The 19,655-nt window shown below is 44.2% G+C and overlaps 1 protein-coding gene across 1 annotated transcript in view; it reads right to left on the bottom strand.

Moving 5' to 3' along the window:
- Nucleotides 1-12,576: 12,576 nt before the first annotated feature.
- Nucleotides 12,577-19,655, bottom strand: part of TFRC (transferrin receptor) — a 34,523-nt gene continuing 27,444 nt past the window's right edge. The window contains exons 17-19 of the mRNA XM_033213206.1: nucleotides 18,140-18,361; nucleotides 16,565-16,705; nucleotides 12,577-15,473 (exon numbers count right to left, since the gene is read on the bottom strand). Of these exons, the coding sequence (XP_033069097.1) occupies nucleotides 15,231-15,473; nucleotides 16,565-16,705; nucleotides 18,140-18,361 (606 nt within the window). The 3' untranslated portion in view covers nucleotides 12,577-15,230. The remainder of the gene's footprint in view (nucleotides 15,474-16,564; nucleotides 16,706-18,139; nucleotides 18,362-19,655) is intronic.

The following is a 19,655-nucleotide window of genomic DNA, read 5'->3' as shown; positions in this document are numbered from 1 at the left end:
AGTGTTACATTCAAGAAATCATTGCCAAATCCAATGTTATAGAGATTTTCTGGCTGGTCATAGTGGCTCAAACCTGTAGTCCCAACACTTTGGGAGACTGAAGCAGGAGGATAGCTTGAGCCCAGGAGTTGGAGAGCAGCCTGGGCAACATGGCAAAACCCTGTCTCTACAAAAAATACAAAAATTAGCCAGGCATAGTGGCTTGCACCGACAGTCCCAGCTACTCAGGAGGCTGAGGTAGAAAAATAAGTTGAATCTGGGAGATCAAGTCTGCAATGACACTCCAATCAGGGTGACAGAGTGAGATCTTATCAAAAAAAGAAAAAAGAAAAAATTCCCTGTTTTTTCTTCTAAGAATTTTATAGTTTTAGCTCTTAAGGTTAGGTATTTAATCATTTAAGTTAATTTTTGGGCCAGGTGCTGTGGCTCATGTAATCCCAGCACTTTGGGAGGCCAAGGTGGGTGGATCACCTGAGGTCAGGAGTTCGAGACCAGCCTGGCCAACATGGCAAAACCCTATCTCTACTAACAATACAAAAATTAGCCAGGTGTAGTGGCAGGCACCTGTAGTCCCAGCTACTCGGGAGGCTGAGGCAGGAGAATTGCTCGAACTTGGGAGGTGGAGGTTGCAGTGAGCCGAGATTGCGCCACTGCACTCCAGACTGGGCAACAGAGCAAGACTCCATCTCAAAAAAGAAAAAGGTAATTTTTATATATGGTGTAAGGTAAGGATACACCTTTACTCTTTTGCAGATAGATACCTAGTTTTCCCAGCACCGTTTGTTAAAAAGACTGTACTTTTCCCATGGAGTACCCTTGGCACTCTCGTCCAGCCAGAATTTATTTCTGGGCTTTCTATTCTATTTCACTGGTCTATGTGTCTGCCCTCATGCCAGTACCACACTGTTTTGATTATTACCTCAGTTTTGTAGTAAGTTTTGAAAAATCAAGAAGTGTGAGTCTGTTACCGCCCAAGGGGTTCACCTTGCCTGCTGCCTAGTCAGAGCGGATTCGATTCATCAAGGCGGAGGAATTGCAATAAAGAAAGAGTAATTCAGGCAGAGCCGGGCTTGTGGGAGACCAGGGTTTTGTTATTACTTTTATTATGACTCAAATCAGTCTCTTGGTGGGTGGGGAGAGCCAGTGACCTGAAGTGCTAACTGGTCAGGGATGAAATTCCAGGGAGTCAGAGCTGTCTTCTTGTGCCAAGTCAGTTCCTGGGTCGGGGTCACGAGATCAGATCAGCCAGTTTATCGATCCGGGTGGTGCCAGCTGATCCATCAAACGAAGCGTCTGCAGAATATCTCGAGCACTGATCTTCGGAGCCGTGTAGGGAGGGTCAGAACCGTGTAGCCTCCAGCTGCATGGCTCCTAAATCAGAATTTCCAATCTTGTGACTAATGATAGTCCTACAAAGGCAGTCTCGTCCCCAGGCAAGGAGGTCTGCTTTAGGAAAGGGCTGTTATCGTCTTTGTTTAAACTATAAACTAAGCTGCTCCCAAAGTTAGTTCAGCCTACTCGGAGGAGTGAACAGGGACAGCTTGGAGGTTAGAAGCAAGATGGAGTCGGTTAAGTTAAATCTCTTTCACTGTCTCAGTCATCATTTTGCAAAGGCGATTTCGAGTACTCCAACCTTGTTCTTCTTTTTCAAGACGGTTTTGGCTATTCAGGGTCCCTTGAGATAACCACATGAATTTTTCCTTTTTTTTTTCTTTACAGAGATAATCAAGTCACTACATGAATTTTTATTTTTTATTTTATTTTATTTTGAGATGGAGTTTCACTCTCGTTGCTCAGATGGAGTGCAGTGGCGCAATCTCTGCTCACCGCAACCTCCGCCTCCCAGGTTCAAGCGATTCTCCTGCCTCAACCTCCCGAGTAGCTGGGATTATAGGCACCTGCCACCAAGCCTGGCTAATTTTGTAGAGACGGGGTTTCTCCATGTTGGTCAGGCTGGTCTCGAACTCCCGACCTCAGGTGATCTGCCCGCCTTGGCCTCCCAAAGTGCTGGGATTACAGGCGTGAGCCACTGTGCCCTGTGTGAATTTTTTATTTTTTATTTTTTATTTTTTTGAGATGGAGTTTTGCTCTTGTTGCCCAGGCTGGAGAGCAGTGGCGCGATCTCGGATCATTGCAACCTCCCGCTCCCGGGTTCAAGGGATTCTCCTGCCTCAGTCTTCGAGTAGCTGAGATTATAGGCACCCGCCACCACACCTGGCTAATTTTGTATTTTTAGTAGAGATGGATGGGGTTTCTCCATGTTGATCAAGCTGGTCTCGAACTCCCGACCTCACGTGATCCGCCCGCCTCAGCCTCCCGAAGTGCTGGGATTATAGGCGTGAGCCACCACGCCCAGCCAGAATTGTTTTCTTAATATCCTTTCGGAATGTTCATTGCTAGTGGGTAATAATGCAGCTGATTTTGTATCTTGCCATGTCTCTGAATTCTGGAGTGAGATGTAACCATTTTACTGCGGATTCTTTAGAATTTGCTACATGTAAGAGCATGTCTTCTGTGAACAGAGATGATTTTACTTCTTCCTTTCCAATTCAGATGGGATTTATTTTTGGTCGAGTTGCTGTGACTACAAGGGCTACTCCTGTGCTGAAGAGAAGTCCTTATCTTCTTTCTGATCTTTGGGGTAAAGTTTTAAGAAATTCACCATTGTATATGATATTAGCTATGGGTTTTTCAGATATAACCTTTATTATTTTGAAGGAATTCCCTTCCATTCCTAGTTTATTGACTGCTTTATCATGAAAGTGTGTTGGATTTTGTCAAATACTTTTTCTGTATCGATTGAGATGATCGTTTGGGGTCCTCCACTTCATTCTATTAATGTAGTGTATTACATTGGTTGATTTTCCTATGTTGAACCGTCCTTGCATTTACAGAATAAACCTCACTTAGTCACAGTATATAATTATTTTGATAAGCTGCTAAATTTGGTTTGCTAGTATTAAACATTTTGCATCAATATTCAAAATGGCAGATGGGTGTGGTGGCTCACGCCTGTAATCCCAGCACTTTGGGAGGCCAAGGCGGGTGGGTCACGAGGTCAGGAGTTTGAGACCAGCCTGGCCAACATAGGGAAACCCTATCTCTCCTAAAAATACAAAAATTAGCTGGGTATGGTGGTACGCACCTGTAATCCCAGCTACTGAGGAGGGTGAGGCAGGAGAATCACTTGAACCCAGTAGACGGAGGTTGTGGTGAGCCAAGATCGTGTCCCTGCACTCCAGCCTGGGCGACAGAGCAAGACTCATGTCTCAAAAAAAAAAAGAAGAAGAAGAATTCACCAGTGAAACCATCTGGTGAAGAAAAGGCCAGTGTCTTACTGATTCGACCTTAGTAGTTAGTTCGGAGTCTATTCAGATTTTCTACTGCTTTATGAGTCATTTTTGGTATATTGTGTATGTCTATGAATATGCCCATCTATTCTAGGTTATGCAGTTTGTTGGTATACAATTGTTTATGCTATTCTTTTATAAACCTTTTACTTTCTGTTACATTGGTAATAATGTCTCTAATTTCATTTCTGATTTTAGTAAACTGAATCTTTTCTCCTTTTATCTGATTCCACCTAGTTAAAAGTTTGTCACTTTTGTTGATGTTTTCAAAGAAAAACTTTGGTTTCATTGATTTTCCTTGTTTTTCTATTATCTACTTCATTTATCTCAGCTCTGATTCTTTATTATTTCCTTTTTTCTAGCTTTGAGTTTAATTTGCTCTTCTCTTTCTAGTTCTTTGAGATGTACAGTTAGGTTGTTGATTTTAGATCTTTCTTCTCTTTTTTTTTTTTTTTTTTTTTTTTTTTTTTTTTGGAGACGGAGTCTCGCTCTGCCGCCCAGGCTGGAGTGCAGTGGCCGGATCTCAGCTCACTGCAAGCTCCGCCTCCCGGGTTCACGCCATTCTCCTGCCTCAGCCTCCCGAGTAGCTGGGACTACAGGCGCCCGCCACGTCGCCCGGCTAGTTTTTTGGTATTTTTAGTAGAGACGGGGTTTCACCATGTTAGCCAGGATGGTCTCGATCTTCTGACCTCGTGATCCGCCCGTCTCGGCCTCCCAAAGTGCTGGGATTACAGGCTTGAGCCACCGCGCCCGGCCCTTTCTTCTCTTTTTAATATAATTATTATTTGTCAATTATGCCTCATAAGAAGAAAAGAATTCTGAGTAAAAAGTAAAATAATACAGAATTTGTCAGCTACATAAAAAATAAAACACAGCCATATTTTATTTACAAAAGAAACATTTTATGTAGACAGACATATTCTAAAAGTGAAAGGATGAAAATAGATCATGCAAATATTAACCAAGGGAAAAATTATATGGCTATATTAATATCAAAGTAGATCTAAAGGAGAATTACAAGACATAAAGATACACATTTCAAAGTAATAAAAAGATCAATTCCATAGGAAGCTCATAAATTTGTAAATACCTAATAGCATAAATTTCAGTTATCTAAAGCTTACAGAACTATAAACTACGGTTTATAGTTTATAACTATAGAAGTAATATACAAGTCCAGCCAGGCACAGTGGCTCACCCCTGTAATCCCAGCACTTTGGGAGCCGAGGCAGGTGGGTCATGAGGTCAACAGATCAAGACCATCCTGGCCAACATGGTGAAACCCCATCTCTACCAAAAATACAAAAATTAGCTGGGTGTGGTGGTGCGCGTCTGTGGTCTCAGATAGTCAGGAGGCTGAGGCAGGAGAATTGCTTGAACCCAGGAGGGAGAGGTTGCAGTGAGCTGAGACCATGCCATTGCACTCCAGTCTGGCGACAGAGTGAGACTCCATCTCAAAAAAAAAAAAAAAAAAGAAGTAACACACAAGTCCACAATCACAGCGGACACGAATCCACTGTTTGCAGTATTTTTCTTTCATGTATAGATTTACAACTATACATTTCCCTCTTAATGCTGCTTTTGCTGCATCTCATAAGTTTTGGTTGGCATATTTTCTTTTTCATTTAGTTATCTTAAGGTATTATCCAGTTTCTCTTGTGATTCTTTGTTAGCTCATTTGTATTTAAGAGTGTTAATTTCCAGCCTGGTGCAGTGGCTCGTGCCTGTAATCCCAGCACTTTGGGAGGCCGAGGCGGGTGGATCACAAAATCAGGAGTTTAAGATCAGCCTGGCCAACATGGTGAAACCCCATTTCTACTAAAAATATAAATATTAGCCAGGCGTGGTGGCACACGCCTGTAGTTCCAGCTCTTAGGAGGCTGAGGCAGGAGAATTGCTTGAACCCCGGAGGCAGAGGTTGTAGTGAGCCAAGATCATTCCACTGCACTCCAGCCTGGGCAACAGAGCGAGACTCCATCTCAAAAAAAAAAAAAAAAGGTTAATTTCCATATATGTGTGAATTTTCCAGTTTTCATCGTTATTGATTTCTACTTTCATTCCCTTGTGATTGGAAAACATGCTTTGTCTGATTTCAGTCTGTTAAAATGTATTAAAACTTGTTTTTGGCCAGGTTCCAAAATAAGTTTGTATCAAATCTTTTATCAATATGTAATGCCCTTCTTTGTATTTTGTAATCATTTTAAAGTCTATTTTATCTGATAATATACAGCCACTCAGCTCTCTTTTAATTACTATTTGGTAAAATAACTTTTTTCATCACTTACTTCCAACATTGTATCCTTAGATCTAGAGTGAATCTCTTGTTGACAACATATAGATGGATCGTGTTTTTTTTTTTTAAATCCAATCTGCCAATCCCTGCCTTTTCACAGGAGAGTTTAATCCAGTTACATTTAACATTAGTGATAAAACAATATTTTCTTCTGCCATTTATGCATTTGTTTTTGTATGTCTTACATTTTTAAAATTCCTCAATACCTTCATTACTGCCTTTTTGTATTTTTTTTTAATGTACTTTTAAACTCCTTTCTTCATTCCATTTCTGTACATTTTAAAGTTATTTTCTTAATGGTTAACATGGGGGCCACAATTCGCATCTTAAATGTGTAACAACCTAATTTTGTTTGTTATGTTTGTTTTGAGACAGGGTCTCACTCTGTCGCCCAGGCTGGGGTGTAGTGGAGCAATCCTGGCTCACTGCAGCCTCTGCCTCCTGGGTTCCAGTGATTCTCCTGTCTCAGCCTCCCAAGTAGCTGAGATTACAGGCATCCACCACCACACCCAGCTAATTTTTGTCCTTTTAGTAAAGACAGGATTTCACCATGTTGGCCAGGCTGGTCTCAAATACAGGCTTGAAGTGATCCACCTGCCTCAGCCTCCCAAAGTGTTAGGATTACCGGCATGAGCCACTGCGCCAGGCATCCAGTTACAGTTTTGAATTACACCTACGTACACCTGTGTTACTGAACATAGGAAAGAGAAATTCATCACAAATCTATGATGGTCATTACATTTATTTCCTCAATCAATAAAAGAGAAAGAACAGGTAGGAAAGATGAGTTATTATTCCCGAGAAACATTCAATCAAGAACATATCTAATCCAAACTAACGACGTGAAATACGTAGTTCTCATGTCAGATATGTGATTCTGCTTTTACTTGAGTAAAATTAAAGTGTGGAAATTGGCCGGGCACAGTGGCTCACACCTGTAATCCCAGCACTTTGGGAGGTCGAGGCGGGCGGATCACCTGAGGCTGGGAGTTCTAGACCAGCCTGGCCAATATGGCGAAACCTTCTCTACTAAAAATACAGAAATTAGCCAGGAATGGTGGCGGGCGCCTGTAATCCCAGCTACTTGGGAGGCTGAGGCAGGAGAATCGCTTGAGCCGGGGAGATGGAAGTTGCAGTGAGCAACCTGTGTACTCCAGCCTGGGTGAGGGAGTGAGACTCTCTCTCAAAAAAGAAAAAAAAAAAAAGGAACAAAAAAGTGTAAAATTTGAGGTAAAGGAGAAGAACGTGGACCACAATTTTACACAGGTAGTATTTTTGTAATGGAAATAAAATAGACACACAGATTTAAAAATAATAATAATCGTATATACAGGTCTACTCAGATGTCCTGATTTTACATTAATTTTGGTAATTTGAATATAGCAATAAACTTGTCTACTTATATTTAAGTTGTCACATTTGGGGGCATAAAGTTGTTCACAAAGCCAGACGCAGAGACTCACAGCTGGAATCCCAGCAACGGGAGGCTGAGGTGGGAGGATCACTTGAGGCCAGCAGTTCAAGACCAGCTTGGGCAACAGGGCAATTTAAAAAAAAAAATTTTTTTTTAAATAAAATAAAATAAGGCCGCTACCGCGGGCTGTGCCCGCCCGTGCGGCGCGGGCCGGAGGAGCCGTGGTGGGGTCGGGCGGAGGCGGCTCCCGCGGAGGGTCGTCCCCGCCCACGGCCGCCATCGCGCCGGCGCTCACCTGCCCCCTGCCGGGCGGTCCCTCCGCGCGTCCGGAAGGAGACGGGGCTGAGCCGCTCGGGCGAGACCATCGCGTCAGCTGAATTCAGCGGAGATGCGACGGCCCCGGGGGGCTGCGACCCGAGGAAAGGAACTAACGGTCACGTCACGGCCAAGATCCAGACCGGCCGGGCGCGTGGCTCACGCCTGGAACCCAGCACCCTGGGAGGCCGAGGCGGGCGGATCGCCTGAGGTCAGGAGTTCGAGACCAGCCTGGGCAACACGGCGAAACCCCGTCTCTACTAAAAATACGAAAACTGAGCCAGGCGCGGTGGCGGCGCCTGTAGTCCCAGCTCCTCGGGAGGCTGAGGCAGGAGAATGGCGGGAACCCGGGGGCGGAGCTGGCAGGGAGCCGAGATCGGCCACTCACTACAGCCCGGGCGACAGCCACTAGTCAAGGCTATTGTAGAAGCTTCCTGAAACGCGCTACATAATCTTCAACAAGAGAAAAACTCCGTCTCAAAAAAAAAATTGAGACTTGTTTTACCACCCAATGTATTAGTTCATTCTCACATTGCTTTAAAGAACTACCTGAGACTGGGTAATGTATAAAGAAAAGAGGTTTAATTGACTCATGGTTCCGCCGACTACACGGGAAGCATGACCGGGGAGGCCTCAGGAAACGCACCATTGTGGCAGAAGGCAAAGGGGAAGCAGGTGCATCCCACATGGCTGGAGCAGGAGGAAGACAGCAAAAGTGCTACACGCTTTCAAACTCCCCGATCTTGTGGGATCGATCACGAAAACAGCAAGAGGGGATTCCGCCCCCATGATCCAACCACCTCCCACCAAGCCTCCTCCCCCAACACTGGGCATTACGATTGGATGTGAGATTTGGGCGGGAACAGAAACCCAGGCCGTATCACCCGGTGTATGCTCTGTCTTGCTGAATATACCACGTAGACCTAAAAGTGTACTTTGCAGTTGCTGGATGTGTTGTTCTACAAATGTCAGTTAGATTGAGGTGGCTGATACACTGGTTCAAATAATTTGTCCCGATTTTTTCGGTCTAGTTTCTGTATTTACTGCTGAGAAATGGGTGTTAAAGTATTTTATAATGGCAGAATTTTCATTTCTTTTTCATGTATTTTAAGGTGCATACATATTTATAAGTGTGCTATCTTCCTGAATGGCCCTTTTTACAATTATAAAATGCTCCTAGTTGTAGTACTATCTGTTTGAAGGCTTTTTAATCTGATATTTATATAACCATTCCAGCCATACTATGCTAGTGTACACGTTGTATTTTTTCCCATCTCTTTCAATTTATCTGTCTTTAAAGTTTCTTTTTTTTTTTTTTTTTTTGAGAGGGAGTCTCACTCTGTCGCCCAGGCTGGAGTGCAGTGGCCGGATCTCAGCTCACTGCAACCTCCGCCTCCCGGGTTCACGCCATTCTCCTGCCTCAGCCTCCCGAGTAGCTGGGACTACAGGCGCCCGCCACCTCGCCCGGCTAGTTTTTTGTATTTTTTAGTAGAGACGGGGTTTCACCGTGTTCGCCAGGAGGGTCTCGATCTCCTGACCTCGTGATCCGCCCGTCTCGGCCTCCCAAACTGCTGGGATTACAGGCTTGAGCCACCGCGCCCGGCCTTAAAGTTTCTTATAGGCAGCATATAAATGGGTCTTGATTGCTTTTTAATCGTCAGTCTTGATTAGAATGTTCACACGTCAATAATATAATTGTTGACATGGCTGGACTCGGCATGCCAGCTTACTAGTTTTTTTTTGTTTGTTCCTCTTTTGGTTTCTGCCAATTCTTTCCCTTTTGAGGTCACTTCTCCAAGTTGTACTCCCCTCCACAGTTCGCCTGCCTTCGTTTACATCTCAGGTTTGGGAGAGCTTCCCCGTCTTACTGAGCTTACAGCTGTAAGCAGCAGGAGGGACAGGTTGTAGGGGCTTGTGTGGTGACAACAGAACCAGGGCCCCCCCATATGCTTTCATGAAGATCTGGCAGATAATTCTCATTTATGCATAGACAACTTTGAAAGTGTACGTAAGAAGTTGGTAAACGGCCAGGCCCAGTGGCTCACACTTGTAATCCCAGCACTTTGGGAGGCTGAGGCAGGTTTATCAGTTGAGTCCAGGAGTTTGAGACCAGCCTGAGTAACAAGGCAAAACCCCACCTCTCAAAAAATACAAAAACTAGCCGGGCATGGTGGTGCCTGTCTGTAGTCCCAGCTACTCTCAGGAGGCTTAGGTAAGATGATAGCTGGAACCCAGGAGGTGGAGTTTGCAGCGAACTGAAATCATGCCACTGCAATCCAGCCTGGGTGACAGAGCGAGACCATCTCAAACTAAAAAAAGAAAAATGGGTAATTGTGGAGATTTAGAGGGATGACAACTCTGGAGACCAAGAGGAAAATACTTTTTAATACAGACTTTTCTGCACTTCGACCATATGTGAATATTTTCAAAAAAGGCATTAAAAATTATACAAAGCTGGCTAGGCACGGCAGCTCACGCCTTTAATCCCAGCACTTTGGGAGGCCAAGGCGGGTGGATCACCTGAGGTCAGGAGTTCAAGACCAGCCTGGCCAACATGGTGAAACCCCCTCTCTACTAAAAATACAAAAATTAGTCGGGCGTGGTGGCGGGCACCTGTAATCCCAGCTACCGGGAGGCTGAGACAGGAGAATGGCTTGAACCCGGGAGGCGGAGGTTGCAGTGAGCCAAGATCATGCCATTGCATTCCAGCCTGGGCAGCAAGAATGAAACTCCGTTTCAGAAAAAAAAAGAAAAGAAAATTATACATAGCTGTCCATTTGGGATGGATTAAGCATGAGGCAGCTTAAAGGGCAAATGTAGCAAACTGCAAAGGCTTTATTTAACTCAGCACCTAAACCTGTTGACAGCCACAAGTTAGACATTGGTATCCGATATTGAATTCCAGGCAAAGCTGTCTTGCAGATAACCAGGTGTTTTACAAATATTTGTTCAGGGCAGCTTCCTAGCCCATCACGTTCTCTCACATAGGTGGTATCTCCCGCAGAATACAGCAGTTTAATAATTGTCTTGCTTCTCAAGGGTATGAATGTGGATAGTTTGGACAGGGGAAAGCTGGGACATAGGTGAGGCAATTAGAAAGCTTCCCAGTTCTAGGGGCCACAATTTTTGCAGCCATACTTAAGAATCCTGGTTGGCACTTGTAGCAATGAGATTAAATTGTGTAATGGATTTTTTGGCAACCACATGGCAGAAAGCCAAAATAAGAAAACTCTTAACAATTATGCCTTTTGCTATAGAGCTGGTGTCCACGAACCATGTGGCAACTGAGTAACTGAAGTGTGGCTAGCCGAAACTGAGATGTGCTTGCTTGAGGTACAAGGGAGTTTGAAGACGTGGTATGGAACATGCCTGTAATCTCAGCTACTCAGGAGGCTGAGGCACAAGAATTGCTTGAACTTGGGAGGTAGAGGTTGCAGTGAGCAGAGATCATGCCACTGCACTCCAGAGCCTAGGGAATGGAGCAAGACTGTCTCAAAAAAAAAAATGCCAGGCATGGTGGTGGCTCACATCTGTAATCCCAGCACTTTGGGAGGCTGAGACAGGCAGATCACTTGAAGTCAGGAGTTCGAGACCAGCCTGGCCAACATGGTGAAACCCCATCTCTACTAAACATATAAAAATCAGCCAGGAGTGGTGGCGGGCACCTGTAATCCCAGCTACTGGGGAAGCTGAGGCAGGAGAATCACTTGACCCGGGAGGCAGAGGTTGCAGTGAGCAGAGATCATGCCACTGCACTCCAACCTGGGTGACAAGAGCAAAACTCTATCTCAAAAAGATTTAAAAAAAAAAAAAAAGAATATAAACTATCTTGATAATTTTTAATGATTATATGCTAAAATGATAGTATTTAAGATATACAGATAAAACACTAAAATTTCACCTATTTTTCACCCTTTACCTTTTAATGTGGCTATAGGGACATTTAAAATTACATATGTGGGGCCAGGCATGGTGACTCATGCCTGTAATCCAGCATTTTGGGAGACCGAGGTGGGCAGATCACTTGAGGTCAGGAGTTCGAGACTAGCCTGGCCAATATGGTGAAACCCCATCTCTACTAAAAATACTAAAATTAACCAGGCACGATGGCCCACACTTGTAATCCCAGCTGCTCAGGAGGCTGAGGCAGGAGAATCGCTTGAACCCAGGAAGTGGGGGTTGCAGGGAGCTGAGATAGCACCACTGCACTCCAGCCTGGATGACAGCAAAGATTCTGTCTCAAAAATAAAATTACATATGTGGTACATGGTGACATATATTTAGAAATTGCCAACAGAGGCTGGGCACGGTGGCTCACACCTGTAATCCCAACACTTTGGGAGGCTGAGGCAAGTGCATCACCTGAGGTCAGGAGTTCAAGACCAGCCCGGCCAACATGGCAAAACCCCATGTCTACTAGAAATACAAAAATTAGCCAGGCGTGATGGTGGGCACCTGTAATCCCAGCTACTCAGAGGCTGAGGTAGGAGAATCGCTTGAACCCGGGAGGTAGAGGCTGCAGTGAGCCGAGACTGCCCACTTAGAAGACAGCGGCAATCATGTACCTTGGTATTTACCTAAAAGGCTGAAGACCTAGGTTCACAGAAAAAACATGCACACAGGTGCTTATCAGTTTATTCATAACTCCCAAAACTTAGAAGCAACAAGATTACTTAGCAAGTAGGTGAGCTAGATAAACTGTGGTAACTGCAGACAACAGAATATTGTTCTGTGCTAAAAAGAAATGAGGTAACACATCATGAAGACATGGAGGAAACAAATGCCATTGCTTAGTGAAAGAGGCCAACCCGAAAAGGCGATATTCTGACTCCAACCGCATGACATTCTGGAAGAGGTAAAATTACGGATATTGTAAGATCTGTGCTTGCCAGGATCTTACAGAAGAGATGGATGAATGGGCAGAGCACAAGATTTACAGCAATAAAACTATTCTGTAAGCTACTAGAATGGTACTACACATTTGTCAAAAACCGCAGGAGAACAAACCCTAATAGAAACAGTAGACTAACGGCGCTGACGGCGCGCCCACGCAGGCTGCCCATTGTAACATGCCGCTGTGGTGCAAGGTGCTGGCAGTCATGGAGGGTGTGTACGTGGCAGAAACGGTGGGTATGTGGGAATTCTGTTTAATTTTGCTATGAGCCTAAAACTGCTCTTTTTAAAAAATGTATCTAAAAAAAAACTCAGTGTTTAAGTATTTTATTAAATCAGATAAGGAATCTCCACATTGTTGCACATAACAGCTTTTATACAATGATAAGGACATATCATTTGTTTACAAAGAAAGTCTAAAATTTCCACAACATTCAAAGAGCTAACACAGTAAAGGTCATGCAAGTTCCAGAATAGCGAATCATGACAGAACTCACTAACTGTATCCTTTACCTCCAAAAGGCCCATCTCCTTTACGAGAAGACATCTGAAGACCAGGAGCTTGTCACTAGTCTGGTATTTCATTCGGGAATCATGAGCCTGTTACCACATACTGGCTTGACAGGAAGTAACTCAACCCTACTACAGAAGAGGGTTTTCTGAAGAGACTGACTGCTGCAAAACGCATGCCCTTTATTCATGTTGTGTTACACTCTGAGTATGTCACACACTAAGTACGTAAGTGTAACAACCAAACCAGGAATCTCGGCTATGATCTTTTCACATAGCTACACTAAACGTCAGTCCGAGATAAAAGAGGAGATTAAAGATAAAACTGAAGATTAAAGAGACTGTGAGTAGTGAAACGATTCCAGTGAGGCTGTAAATCTAGGTGAGTTACACTAAGAACCTCAAGAGACCCTATGAGCCTCTTCCTAGGAGGCAGTTTCAAACTGCCCTATGACAAACAGCTGATGGTCACGTTTATAACGACGGTTCACTCATGTAGCTTCAAACTTATTCATACCTACATTTAATTTATAACCACGAATGGGTAGGCAGACATGTCAAAGATCTTCTGGGGACTCTCCCTCCCCACACCCCCCAAACCTCCTATACAAAGTCCCCCTGCTTTAAGTCAAAAGGCCAATTCTGGATTAAAACTTGTCCGCACTAAGTTTACAGGAGGTAACATGCAAATAAGGTGATAAAGTTAAAATGACTTGTCAATAGCAAACATTATAAATGTATGCTACTATCCCATTAAGTAGAGGAGCTGGAGAAACCACAAGGATAACAAAAACCCACGTTAAATTTCAAATTTTGTAGTAATTTCATTTTACAGTGGTTGAATTTACCCACCAAATGCTTAATGACCACAAAATGTTTCTGCAACTAAAACTAAAAGAGGGAATTATAGGAGTTGGGAATACATGTTAGATACTAACGATCTTCAAGCTTTGAAGATGTCATTGCATGAAGAAAATTATGGGAAACACTGCTCCCGATAATTACTTACACCCTTCAGTGTAACATATGGAGACCACTGTCTCCGATACAGACCCTGTGGTAGGTAAAAACTACCTTGTTCTTTATACATTATGGAAGACACTGCTCCCGATAATGTGTTAGGATTGTGACAAAGGTACTGGAAATTTTGCAAAATGGGAATTAGAGTTATACCTTGGATAAACTGAGCTATAAAATTGTGCAGGAGTGCTTCCACAGCCTTTAAGTGACATTTATTTACAACCTGGTCACAATTCATTGCATCCAGGAAAACTAGCATGCTTATCTGGTCAGTGCTCACTTCTCAGCAACCCCTAATTAAATTTAATTCATCTCTAAATCTTAGCTTCAACGTTATTCAATTACATTTGGCTTGCGGCTGTTTTCTAAAACCCCTAAGTGTTGACCATAAATGCAAAACTTCCAGTATCTGTTGAGTTTTATTAGCAGATGCTGCTTTTATTTAAAAAAACCGACAGTATAACTGTCATAATTATGGAAGGCACTGCTTCCGATAATTATATTCTATAAAAAAAAAACACCATTTATAGTGAACTCTGTCACTGATAAATAAACAATAAATATCTCAGTGCCAAAAGGACAGAAAGCTCTCCCCTAAGATTAACACTTTGGCCAAAATTTGGCAGTGTATTATTCTTTGAAGTCTGACAAACAGAGTCTGCAACTAAACACCTGAAACTGGTTGTCTTTCAATGTGCTTTGGAAGAAACAAAAATAACAAAGAACTAAATGGAGGCTTATGGGGGAAGGGACAGAGGAAAAGAAAATACACTAAGTCTTTGGCTTCTGGTCCCCTCTTTTCATAAATGACATTGAGGTTAACATATGAAGGCCTTATTCCTGCACTCAACAGTGGAGCCTCATTGGATCCAGCAGAAGGGCCTCCATTTCAGACCTCACTGGCAAGAAAACAAGCCCATCTCTTCTGAAAGTTAACTGTTTCTTTCAGGCATGAGGAAACCAGCTACATTCCTTATGGAAAGGCTTAGATCTCATTTGGAGAAGGTCTTTCGACCTGGTGTCTCCTATCCAGCATCAAATGAAGTTGGAGGATCACTCGAAGTAAACGACCACTTATAACCTTCAGCAGAGACCAGCCCTTAGGGTTCACAGCGATCATTTACACAACTGGTTTCTGACATTTTCATTAACAACAACAGGAAAGAGGCAGTTACCATTACACAACACTCACGATTCTAGAGAGAGGGGAATATTCCATCAGGGACATTTTTTAAGTGGTCATTCACTTTAACTTGAAGGACAGGTTGTCTACCCTGGATTAAAAGCTGCTGCCTAAGGACATCTAGTAGTACCAAGATGATGGGATGGAATTTTAACATCAGGTTTTGAAGCCCTACTGAAAACGTAGCACAATCAGCGCGAGTCTAGAAACTAGACTATCCTGCTGTTCTGATGTAAGCTACGGGTATCACATTTAAAACTCATTGTCAATGTCCCAAACGTCACCAGAGAGGGCATTTGCAGCTCCCTGAATAGTCCAAGTAGCGAGAGCCAACTGGTTTCTGAACAGCGTTTCATTAAAAGCACTGTTATTTTGTCTACGCAGTTTCAAGTTCTCCAGTAAAGCTGACAGTGTGTGAGAGCCAGAGCCCCAGAAGACATGTCGGAAAGGAGACTCTTTTGGAGACACATAGGGTGAGAGGAAGTAATACTCCACCTATAAAACAAAACATCAGGCAATTTACACTGTCCTGTGACTTCTGTAGTAAAACAGCTGTTCACTTCTAATGTAAAATTTCCCAAATTAAGAATGCTGATCGCTCTTTTTTTGAGACAGAGTTTCTCTGTTGCCCAGGCTGGAGTGCAATGGCACGATCACAATCTCCACCTCCCGACTTCAAGCAATTCTCCTACCTCAGCCTCCTAAGTAGCTGGGATTACAGGCATGAGCCACCACGCCCGACTGATTTTTGTATTTTTAGTAGAGACAGGGTTTCTCTATGTTGGTCAGGCTGGTCTTGAACTCCTGACCTCAGGTGACCTACTTGTCTCGGCCTCCCAAAGTGCTGGAATTACAGGCGTTGAGCCACTGAGTCCAGCCAGCTGATCGGACTTTCTATAGCAGAGTAAGGAAAAAAGAATGCTGAGAACCAGGCCAATGCTAATCTTCTAAGGTTAAAATTCTAAAGGAGGCTGGGCACAGTGGCTCACGCCTATAATACCAGCACTTTGGGAGGCAGAGGCCGGTGGATCACCTGAGGTTGGGAGTTCGAGACTGGTCTGGCTAACATGGTGAAACTCCGTTTCTACTAAAAATACAAAAAATGAGCTGGGCGTGGTGGTGGGCACCTGTAATCACAGCTACTCGGGAGGCTGAGGCAGGAGAATCACTTGAACCTAGGAGGCAGAGGGTGCAGTGAGCCAAGATTGTGCCATTGCACTCCAGCTTGGGCAACAACAGTGAAACTCCGTCTCATAGATAGATAGATAGATAGATAGATAGATAGATAGATAAATAGTTTAAAGGAAACTGATTCATTTTACAAAGGAAAACTTTAAATGTGTTCAGATTCTTTTCCCCATTGGAGCATACCCGGAAGGTTTACAGCAAGTCTCTTCCAAGAAGACTAGGTTTGGCCAAGGTCTGAATGAGCAGAAATAGAAAATGACAGCTAAGCCATGAATGCTCCTTCTGCCCTTCCTAAAGGAATTCTAGCTCCTAGAGTTTGTCCACGCTGCGGAAGTGTAAGATTATGCATTAAAATTTTACACATACTTTAGTTCCTCCTTTTCCAAAAGTTCACTTACTCTCATGACACGATCATTGAGCTTCTTCATGACAAACTTGTCTGTTTTCTCAGCATTCCTGAAATCTGTTGTTAGTCTGGAAGTAGCGCGGAAAAAGTCTCCACGAGCAGAATACAGCCACTGCAAACTCAGGCCCATTTCCTGAAACAGACATTCTTCGCTATGAGCGGTTTTGTTTCTAAGGATGCTCTTTTGCGTGCCTTTCTAATTTAACGTGTGTTAATAAGATTCTGATAAAAGGAACTCGCAGATAAGCTCAAGACTCCCAAAGCACCTTGCACAGGGTTCCAAGCTCTATAGACTGTGATATACACTCTATTTCAGCCCAGCATGTAAGAAAACCATTCTCATTAAGAATTTAAACATAATTATACAATCCTATGTACTATATTGTTTCCAGTTCAATTCTCCTTTTGGGGGAAAACTTCCCTATAGGGGAAAACACTGTGGTTCAATGTACTTCAGGATCGTTATCTCCATCTGGTAAGTTCCATTTTCAACAGTTACAATTCGTTTCAACAAACAAATAAGGGGCCGGGCGCGGCGGCTCCCACCTGTCATCCCAGCACTGTGGGAGGTGGACACGGCGGCTCCCACCTGTCATCCCAGCACTGTGGGAGGTGGACGCGGCGGCTCCCACCTGTCATCCCAGCACTCGGGAGGCTGAGGCGGGCGGATCACCTGAGGTCAGGAGTTTGAGACCAGCCTGTCCAACAGGGTAAAACCTCAGCTCTACTAAAAATACAAAAACTATCCAGGCATGGTGGCTCACACCTGTAATCCCAGCTACCTGGGGAGCTGAGGCAGGAGAACTGCTTGAACCCGGGAGGTGGAGGTTGCAGTGAGCCGGGATCATACCATTGCACTCCTGCCTGGGGGACAAGAGTGAGATTTTATCTCTCAAAAAAAAAAAGAAAAGACAAACATAAAAAGATTTGGTTATCAGTGATTTACTTCAATTAAGAGATCCGTTAAAAAAATCAACTCCTAGTACCATAAAACCATCTGGAAGCCACTTAATATTTATTTTATTAATTTATTTAGAGATGGGATTTTGCTATGTTGCCCAGGCTGGGCTCCAGTAGTTCTCCTGCCTCAGCAGAAGTAGCTGGGGCTACGGGCGTGCACCACCTCACCCTGCTTATCAGTTTCACTTAATGGAATATTTGAATTTTAGATGCACGGGATCAATACGAGACAGAATCCTACTAGCTGTGCTGTCTTTCCATCCGTGTCATGTCTGAAACACACACAGCCCAACTCCTGGCTGAGATCGTCATATTCTGTGACGGGCTGCCTGGGAGATGTGAGTGACAGAAAACCTGACACTGCTCTAGATTCTGAAACACTGCTGAGCTCTGTCCTAGGTCTCTAACCCACAGCCTCCCAACTTCTGTCAAACAAGTTACAAATTCTATGTAAAATTATACCTCCGTTCACTTTAAAATGTACTTTGGCTACAATCATCCTTCCACCCACCGGGAACACAGAGGAACACATCACACTTCAAACTACTTGACATTCAAGTAGTTTGACATTCCAAGCAGTAAAAACATACTTGGAATCAGTGCTCACCTTTACATCTGCTCTGTACTGGTTCAGATCCCTCAAAAACAAAAGCAGCTGGCTGTTGTACCTCTCATAGTCCAGGTTCAATTCAACATCATGGGTCAGTTTAATCACGAACTGACCAGCTACTTCTGCCGCTGCTCGTGCCACTTTGTTCAGCTCAGGAATCTTCTCCACCAGTTCCTTATAGGTGTCCATGGTAGTGCCCAAGTAAGGATAATCTGTGTCCTGCAAGAAAAAGCAAGGCAATGGCACTCACATGAGTTCTACCAGCAAAAGCCTCACATTCTGGCTTCCCCATCGAGGTAAGTTACTACAGCTCCCCGCTTCTTCTAACATATTCCCACCCCAATGTGATCTCGTTATCTGCTGCTTTAAGTACATTCTTGCTACTTCTCTGAATCTAACCTACTCCTAGAGTGACGACTTTCTTCCAGGTTCTACAGAATCCCTGTTCTATCGTATCATATGCCTTGAATAGATTTCTAGCCAAATTCCTTAAGGCTGTACGTCTTCCTCTCTGGGAAGTTTGGACCTTTATCATGGAAAAAGAGAACATACATGAAATGTACCTTGAGACAAGGTCTCACTCTGTCACCCAGGCTAGCGTGTGCTGATGCAATCCTGGCTCTCTGCAGGCTTGAGCTCCTGGCTCAAGTGACCCCCCTGCCTCAGCCTCCCAAGAAGCTGGGACTACAGGTGCCACTGGGCAGCTTAATTAAAAAAATGTTTGTAGAGATATAGTCTAGGCATGTTACCCAGGCTGGTCTCACTCCTGGCCACCTCAGCCACCCAAGGTGCTGGAATTACAGGTGTGAGCTATTGCCCCCAGCCTGATGAAAATACTGTTCAGCTGAACTGTCCAATAGGCAGGCCACTGCTCAGTCACTCAAGAAAATCAGCCTCGTTTTTTTTTTGTTTGTTTGTTTTTGTTTTTGTTTTTGAGGCGGAGTCTCGCTCTGTCGCCCGGACTGGAGTGCAATGGCCGGATCTCAGCTCACTGCAAGCTCTGCCTCCCGGGTTCCCACCATTCTCCTGCCTCAGCCTCCGGAGTAGCTGGGACTATAGGCACCCGCCACCTCGCCCGGCTAGTTTTTGTATTTTTAGTAGAGACGGGGTTTCACCGTGTTAGCCAGGATGGTCTCGATCTCCTGACCTCGTGATCCGTCCGTCTCGGCCTCCCAAAGTGCTGGGATTACAGGCTTGAGCCACCACGCCCGGCCATCAGCCTCGTTTTTTTGTTGTTGTTAGACAGAGTCTTGCTCTGTCGCCCAGGCTGGAGTGCAATGGCACGATCTCAGCTCACTGCAACCTCTGCCGCCTGGGTTCAAGTGATTCTTCCACCTCAGCCTCCTGAGTAGCTGAGATTATAGGCATGTGCCACCACACCCAGCTAATTTTTTTGTATTTTTAGTAGAGATGGGGTTTCACCACATTGGCCAGGCTGGTCTTCAACTCCTGACCTCAAGTGATCCACCCACCTTGGCCTCCCAAATGCTGGGATTACAGGTGTGACCCACCA

Source organism: Trachypithecus francoisi, unplaced genomic scaffold (genome assembly GCF_009764315.1).
Source record: "Trachypithecus francoisi isolate TF-2019V2 unplaced genomic scaffold, Tfra_2.0 Lachesis_group0, whole genome shotgun sequence".
In the NCBI taxonomy this organism is placed as follows: domain Eukaryota; kingdom Metazoa; phylum Chordata; class Mammalia; order Primates; family Cercopithecidae; genus Trachypithecus; species Trachypithecus francoisi.
Note: the sequence above shows the minus strand (reverse complement) of the source record. Positions and strands in the feature narration are given on the sequence as shown.